The sequence below is a fragment of the Carlito syrichta genome, unplaced genomic scaffold (assembly GCF_000164805.1).
Source record: "Carlito syrichta isolate Samal-C Ts95f unplaced genomic scaffold, Tarsius_syrichta-2.0.1 Scaffold308996, whole genome shotgun sequence".
Classification (NCBI taxonomy): Eukaryota; Metazoa; Chordata; class Mammalia; order Primates; family Tarsiidae; genus Carlito; species Carlito syrichta.
The window spans coordinates 617,563-626,119 of NW_007253092.1; the positions used below are offsets into that span (position 1 = coordinate 617,563).

At 40.6% G+C, this 8,557-nt stretch overlaps 1 protein-coding gene across 2 annotated transcripts in view; it reads right to left on the reverse strand.

Moving 5' to 3' along the window:
• Nucleotides 1-8,557, reverse strand: part of CHD7 (chromodomain helicase DNA binding protein 7) — a 128,395-nt gene that overhangs the window by 3,878 nt on the left and 115,960 nt on the right. The window contains exons 31-36 of one of the 2 annotated variants that reach the window (XM_008066526.1): nucleotides 7,692-7,852; nucleotides 6,010-6,237; nucleotides 5,318-5,761; nucleotides 1,953-2,174; nucleotides 755-895; nucleotides 461-565 (exon numbers count right to left, since the gene is read on the reverse strand). In XM_008066526.1, the coding sequence (XP_008064717.1) occupies nucleotides 461-565; nucleotides 755-895; nucleotides 1,953-2,174; nucleotides 5,318-5,761; nucleotides 6,010-6,237; nucleotides 7,692-7,852 (1,301 nt within the window). The remainder of the gene's footprint in view (nucleotides 1-460; nucleotides 566-754; nucleotides 896-1,952; nucleotides 2,175-5,317; nucleotides 5,762-6,009; nucleotides 6,238-7,691; nucleotides 7,853-8,557) is intronic. The other variant, XM_021716826.1, reaches the window with a different exon arrangement.

The following is an 8,557-nucleotide window of genomic DNA, read 5'->3' on the forward strand; positions in this document are numbered from 1 at the left end:
GCTGCGGTGGCTGGGAGCGGCCACTGCACTCCAGTCTGGGCAACAGAGTGAGACTCCAACTCAAAAATAAAAAAATAAAAAATGAAAAAAATAAAATCAGAAATCACACTTGGTGATCTCAACCACCATGAATTCCATTCCACAGGTGAGCCGTTAAATAGACTGACTTGGGACCATCCCCCCTTGAGCAAAGCTACCTCCAAAGACTGTGAATGGATATTTACATACAATCCTTTAAAAATTGGAGCTGACAAATTAATTCACATTGGATTAATGATGTATTGATGTAAGAAATGATGATATATTAATGATGTCTGAAATAATATATAGGAATGATATATTATGTCAATTCTTTTAAGCTAAGAATAAGTTATTTCTGAATAATTAATGGCCAACAGAAAATAAAGGAAAACAGTTTTGGATAGATACCTTTCTTGACAGAAATGCAGTTTGTACTTACAGACTGCTTGACTATATCAGTCCAGTCTGGAGCAACTGCAAATTCAGGATTTTCTTCTAGCCACCTGGGTAAATCCTTCATCGGAGGCGCCATAGCTCCACCCATCTGGGTAGAGACATTTGACAAATGAGTAAAAAAAAAACCAATCTTCCCTCCTCCCTTTCCCCCCCCCCCACATACACACACACATTCTGAAAAGAAAGAGGATTCGTTTTACTCATAAAAGATGGCAAGACAAAATACTTCTTTCTGAGCTAAGAAATCACAGAGAAAACTCCCTTTCCCAATGTCTACCTTTTTCCCATTTCGTTTATTGACAACAGGCACCCTTTCTTCTCCTGTCAAAGTATTTATATCCAATTTATTAGGGTTTCGACACCTATGTCGTTTCTGTTTCGGTTTCTGAAACGAGGAAAACAGCACATCTGCATTCTTCTGCAAAAGAAAAATCATATTTAGTAAAACTGTATTTAGTACTCACTCTTTCCTATATAAATGCCAAGAAGAACTACCAGATCATTTTCAATTATTATGGAAGTTTCAAGAACCACTTTCATGATTAGAAATCATACTTTTCTTTGAAAGCAAAAAAAAATTTTTGACCTCTTCCAGTAAGGAACTAAACAAACACATAAGCTGAGAATTTGTTTTCCTTTTGTCTATCAATAACCTCAATTAAAAATTTCCTTCAAATATTTAATCTAGCTATAGTAGTTTTAAAGGAAATTTCCTGTAGTACCTTTGCTAATTTCTAGTCAGTGGCTTGAATGCACACAGAGATGATATTCCATCTGATGACATGAGGCTGTCTGTGACCAGAACCAACCAGGGAATAAAAGGATCTGGGGAGGTGTGAGTGGGAGAGGGACAAAAACACTAGGCTGAACTCAACAAAACAAAATGTAAAACCCTACACTTCAGTTAAAAAAAAAAACACATAAATATAGAAAGTAAAATATCTGCACTGCCAGCTAGCAAACAATTTCTGTAACAGATCATTTGGAAATATATCTAGTGTTTAAAATAAGGAACAAGAATTAGTTGCTTGAAAAGCAGCTGATAAAATCTTGGGCTGCATTAACCTGGTCAAATTTCTGGAAATAAAGGTTACATAGCACTCTGGGCTGGCCAGGCCTTGTCTGGAGACCAGAGAAAGAACTTTCAAGATTGTTAGCTCAATACCAAGCCCACCTGGAAACAATGCCATGCAAAGAATAACTGAAGAAATAACACCTGCTTGGTGGGAGAAGGGAAAATTGGGAAAATCCATAAGAGACATCTTCAAAAAACTGTAAGGCTGCCTTCAGTAGGACAGAGCTGAAGCCAGTCTCTAATACAGAAGATACAACAACAAAACGCTGGGCAATGTTCGAGATCAGGAGACATTCAAACAAAAGGCGGAGGTACCAGCTGCCAGGAATTTCTATGGTGTATGGGAATAAAGCAGATTGGCCTAGCAAGGTACCTTCCAACTGTACACTCTGATACTCACTGGTACATAACTTGGCATATCAACAGTGTAAGTAGGATGCAGCTTCAGCCATTCAACTAAGTCCTTATTTTTAGGAGCATCTTCCCCCACCAGCCTAGTCCCATCTTCAAGATTTATAACAGGGATCCGTGTGTCTGGGTCGAGCTGTCCAGGAGAAGGAATGTTTCTTGTTGGTGGGGTCTCTATATCTTCTTCAAAAGCTTTGGTCACCTCAGCATCCTCCTGCAGAAAGTTGACAATGGTCTGAATTCTCACATGAAGCGAGACATCCCAACAATGTCCTATTCCCCGCAAAATGCAATCCTAGCAGAATAGGTTTTTGATCAAAAAGAGAAAACAGTTACTTGAGTCGTTGTCAGTTTGGGAACAGCTATTAACTTAGAAGAGGAAACTTTTATATCATTCTCTACACTGTAGAATTAGTAATTTGGTAGAAAATTCATGGTCCATCAAGGCTCCATGCTTTGCAATCCTAAGCAAGCAAGCCACTAGGAATACAACACGGTGGTGCAGCCTGAGCTGACAGGCACGACAGGGAGCCTCTCAGTCCATCTTGGGGATCCCCGAGTAATGTCATTAAGGATATTTTACACTAAAGGAATGTTCAAAAAGCCAGTTTAAGTCACTTATTGGCACTCCGTGTACAACATAATTCTGTTCATTATATTGTGAACACTTTGTCTTAGGTGTATGGGACAACACTGTAAAGAACACTCACTGAAGTCTATATTCTACTGTCATCCAGCCAGTGGTCCTTAAACTCTGCTTTTTCAACCTCCAGACTTCCATTTGTCCATCACCACAACTCTACCATGGCTCAGACCTTCATCACTTCCCAACTGGGTGGCTGCAATATTCCTAAATGGTCTCCCTGATTCTAGTCCCACCCATTTTCAATCCAACCTCCACACTGCTACACTGGAGTCAGTTTTCTAAAATGCAGCTCTTCCTAGTTCAAAACATTATGTCACATCACTCTCCTTATTTAAACTAGTTCAGCATTTGGGTGTCTATCACCTCTAGGACAAAATCCACGTTCCTCAGGATGACTCATTATTGTTTATCTGTCGTTCCACCCTAAACACAGAGCTCTTCAGTGCAAGCACCTGTTAGGCCTTAATTCTTCGAATCTCAGTTCCTGGCACAGAGACTAGGGCCACATTCTCCAATGTTGCTGAATGCACCCTTACTTTTCATGGCAATGGAAAAATCTCTCCAGTTAGAGAAATAACATAACACAAGATTTCAGGCTCTGTCCTGTTCCATGCAGGTAATACTGCTGACCTTTCTACCTCATCACTACTCAGTTTATTTACAGATCACTCAGTGTTTTCCTTGTATTCTATGTGCATGCACATTACCTTCCATACTACCAAATGGGGAATCCCCAAATTTCAAAATTTGATTGGGGAAAAAAGACTTAGAAATATGTCCGAGCCAGGCTCGGTGGCTCAGCCTGTAATCCCTCGCCTTTGGGAGGCTGAGGTGAGTGGATTGCCTGAGCCTGCGGGTTCGAGACTCGCCTGGGCAGCGAGACCTCATCTCTACAACAAATCAAAATAATCAGCCGGGCGTGGTAGCACACGCCTGTAATTCCAGCTACTTGGAAGGCTGAGGCAGAAGGATCGCCGGAGCCCAGCAGGTCAAGGCTGCGGTGGCCAGGAGTGGCCACTGCACTCCAGTCTGGGCGACAGAGTGAGACTCCAACTCCAAAAAAAAAAGAAAAAAAAGAAATATGTCCTCTACCATCTATTAGGTGTTCTCTCATGCTTAAATGAGGTTGCTAAATGTGACTTCATGAAAAGAAAAATATCAATAAATTCCTAGTAATGGCTTAAAATAGTGAAATGAATAAAGTCAGTCTCTAATTTAATATGAGGTATATACTTGCAATAGGAAAATAGCACATGGGTTGCACTACTAATTCCTAACATCTGGGTCACAGACAAGTATGTGTTGTGATGCAAATATTAAACAAGATAGTAAATGAAAAGAAGTGTTAGCTCCAGAAACTCCCCATTTTGTTGAAGTTTATGAAGAAAGAATTTTTCAGTCAACACCATGAGAGAGGTAAGGCAATTTCTAAGCAGAAGGCTAATCATTAGTGATACAACTCTGTCGGAGGATGACACCACTAGAAGTGACATTTTAACTTATGGAACACACAAAAGTCACAACTGGTCCATTAAAAAAGTGCATTTTTGGCTGGCACAGTGGCTCACACTTGTAATCCCAGCACTTTGGAAGGCCGAGGTGGGAGACTGCCTGAGCCCAGGTGTTTGAGACCAGTCTGGACAACAATGCGCGACATCATCTCTACAATACATTAAACAAAACAAAACAAAACAGCCGCTGGGCATGGTGGCATGCACTTGTAGTCCCAGCTACTTGGAAAGCTGAGGTGAAAGGTTCACCTGAGCCCAGCAGGCCGCAGCTGGTCAAGGCTGCAGTGGTCATGATCATGTCTCTGCACTCCAGCCTGGGCGACAGAGTGAGACTCTAACTAAAAAAAAAAAAAAAAAAAAAATGCATATTTTTACAGGATTCTAAAGGTAATCATATGATCAACAAATATGCCCATTACTACGACTGAAGCATTGGCAATCAATTTTGAAAATTAACTTTTAATTGCCTAAATGCTTCTGTTTTAATTAGACACCACCGGAGTGCAAACAAATTTCAGTGAATGTGATTTAATTGTTTCCGAATTTGAACCCAACCACGCCTTTTCCTACCTTCTTAAGCTACTAAGCTTTCTCTGGGCTCAAGAAGTAGAAAATGGACAAATAATAATAAGGATGGAGTAGGAAAAAACATGTTGAAACCAACTATCATCTTCTCTCAATCTCAAATTTCAGTATTTCCCAAACTACATCCTGCTGCCTGAGGGAAAGCCCCGCAGTGACCCAGGAGCAGAAGGCTTCCTGGAGTACCAGTTCCTCACAACACAGACCAGGAGCTCCAGGGTCCAGTGTTGACTGGCACTTCCAATCGATAAAAAAATATCCATGATTTTAAGAGCAGAAGCTTTCTCCACCTCAAGAATTTACAGGTAACAATTCTAGGCTCAGAAGAACATGTTTTTGGTTGGGGCTATTCTTCTGAGAGTAATCGATATATCAGAACCTTGGAAAGAATAAAATCCCCAAGCTATGCTTGGTTCAGGCTGAATGATCTGTATCAGCAACCAACACAATTTTCCAGCTCGGAACCGTGGCACTGTAACTTGAACTACTATTTCTTTCGTGGAAGAAGCCAGGTTTCACATCATGATGCTGAGAGGAACACAGCCCAGCATCCTGAGTAGCATAGGCCCCCGGCTGTCAACACGGGCACACGCGACAGAAGTGGGCTCCCCAACTTACTGCACTCAATGATGTCCGTTTGTGGCTCATGAAAAGCAGATCAAGGCCCTCTACGTTTTTCCTCCTCCCCCGCCTCCTCTTCATGGGAGGCTCTCCATCCACTAGGGAGCCATTAAGCAGATGCCTCGTGGGTGTGCGTGAAAGGCCTGCTTGGAGCAGTTCCATTTGAGTCTTAAAGGCATCAGACACTGGTGTCGAGACATTAGGCAAGATAAACTTTGAAGTAAGAGATGAAAAATTTGAGGTAGAACTTGTTGCCTCTCTTGAGGCCTTTGATAAATCTACAACTTTTTCTTGTCCATTTTCTGAGACCACCTGAGACTCTCGAAGCTGGGCAACCATCTCCATGAGATTTCGCCTCTTGGCAGCTCTTTCGGCCTCGATTTCAATTTTTCTCCTCCTCCTCCTTCGCTGGCGAGGGACAGAGAGGTTGAGGGCATCTTCCTATTGAAACATTTCGACAGAAAAGAGTTGCAGTGAGTCAAAGCTGTATCTGCCGAACGGGCTGGCTTTTAGAAATAAGGAACAAGATGCTTGAGAAATTATGTGTACATGACTGGTACCCAGAGCTGAGGAAACAGCAGCCAACTTATTTCTTAGTTGGACCAGAGAAACAAGCTCCCACACTGAGTTCTGAATTCAGACTTAGAGAGCTTCCCTTTAAACTGCAGAAACAATCCACTCGAACTTACCTTTGACAACTGAGGAGAAGTAGTGATGTCCTCACTTCCGCTAATGCTAGCTTGACCAACCATGGAGAGTTCGGCAAAGCTCCTTTTCTGCAAGGGACTGTCCACTGTGGTGGGTGTGTAACCGGGGATGAGGCCCTGGAAATCAAACATCTGGCGCCTATTTACTGGCCATTTGCCTTTCAACACTGCTTCACAGATGTTGTCTAATCGGTTTATCATTACTCTATCCTAGAGAGAGAAGAAAAGTCACATAAAGTTGGAACAAAGACCTGGTTAAAGTTACTAGGTAAATATATCCATCAAGATGCAAAAAAAGTATAACATGTTTAAAAGTCAATTAGAAAAGAAAAGGCAAAAAGCCAAACAAGAAAGTAAATAAACATAATCCCCCATAAAGGAATTGCTATGGTAGATCATAGGTGATGTCAGTACAAAAAAAAATCCTATTTTTCAATGGTGAACACTGAACTACATTAAACAGAACAGCATTAAACAGCCATCACCTTCAAAACATCCTCATATTTGAAAAGTAACTCTTGCTCAAGCTCCAGAGAAAACTGCTGGAGAATATCAGTGGATGACAACGGAACCCCCGCATTCAGCATCTTGCTGCCCTCACCCTGCAGATCCACAGGCTGAACTGTGGTGTGTCCCAGGAAGTGGGACATCATTAGCGTCACTATTAATAAAGTTCAGCATTATGAAATGGGCACCAACCTAGGAACACCTAATGAATGTCAATTTGTATTCCCACCTATGAGTTCTTCAAATTTCATTGAAGCGTGTATATTAAAAATTTCTAATTATAGCCTTCAACTGAGTTTCCATAGATTAGGTGCCTGCTACTATAACCTTTGACTGATCTGGAAAACTCCCTTCTATACTGAATAAAGGAGATTAGCATAACAGGGGAACCTAAGGGATAGACAGAGGGAAAAAAGTGTCTTTGACATTCACCCTGTTTCTTAAACAACACTAGTGCCATGAAAGATCGGCCTGAGGATGGGTTGGCTGAAGCTGGTATTTTGTGTTGTTTGTTTTAAACCAGACAGCCCTGTTATGGTGATTAGGATGATTATTTCTCCACCCTGAAAAACAGACCCAAATTATATAGGGATTTATTATAAAATTATGCTATTTAGTCAAAAAGTAATTTCCATTTTGCTTTTGGTTACAGATAACTACATTTGGAATTATAATGTACCAGAGCAAATGGGTCAACAGCCTATCCTCTCCCAAAGTTAAGGAGATGGTAAGTAGGTTTTGAAATATACAAAGTTATCTTAAATCTGAAAGCTCTGCTTCAGAGTAAAAAAAAAAAATTAAAACACTCAGATTTAAAAGTCCATGCATTTTACTTTGCCAAAGAATGAATCCAGTGAAACAATAATCCATAGATTATACTGGAAAACATGAGTGGCTAATGTAAAAAGTCATAAGGAGCCAAAGATCCAACCACATGAACAGCTCTTTCTATCTTTCTTGTCACCTTTTCTATCCTATTCTTTTGTATCCTAGAACTTTTTTCCTTGGGCTTTTCCAGATAATTCTTTAAAAGCATACAAAAAAATTTACAGTCTTTATATGCTGTGTCAAAGTTTACCTTAAAATTATTTGAATAATCAAGCTAGAAAAATTATTTCTGGTCGACTAAATAAAATGACAAAAAAAAACCTGCCAACCTTCGGCCAAAATGAGAAGGCAAATGTTCTTTCATGAAGGAGCTGAACTACTGAAGGATCACCATCCTCCATGTAGAATCCATCTCGGGTTTCATCCCTGGCAGTGCTCATAGAAGCATTGCTTTCTTCATCAAAATTCTTCCCTCTAGAGACAGCTCCTGCTGAGAAATGAGTTAGTGTGCATTACCCACAACCAGAATACCACTGAAACAGAAGTGTAGAAAGGACACAATTAAAGATCTGCATACCAATCAGGCCCATTTTATTGAGTATCTACTATGTGGCTAGAATGGTATTGTGCATGTTACAAATCTTTGTCATCTAAAGCTTGCAACAGTCCTTTAATGCAAATGGCGTTATTCCATTTTATAGCTGAAGAAGCAGAGGCTTAGGGAGGTTACATCATTAGCCATCTAGCATTGTGAGAGTAAATCTTACAAGAGGCTGAAAGTCAACCAATTCTCTGACCCAAGAGCCTATGTTCTTGCACATAGGAAAAAGGGTTAAGGTTGTGGCTAAAGCTGGTGGTTCCAGCTACAGCAGGACAGAACAATGTGGAGCTTTTTTACTTTGTGCCAGTTTTAGCAATCTGTGTCTTAGAAAGAAAATTGGTTAGTTTCAGATTCTACTCCTAACCTTTACTTTTAAATTAAGATAAATTAAGCACTAGTTATTTTAAAATAATTAACAATATTTACTTAGTGAATGGCCCTCTTCCCTCACGTCTATTTGTCCAAATTACACATGGAATTCTTTTTTTTTTTTTTGAGTTGGAGTCTCACTCTGTCACCCAGACTGGAGTGCAGTGGCTGACTCCCAGCCACCGCAGCCTCGACCTGCTGGGCTCCAGCGATCCTTCCGCCTCA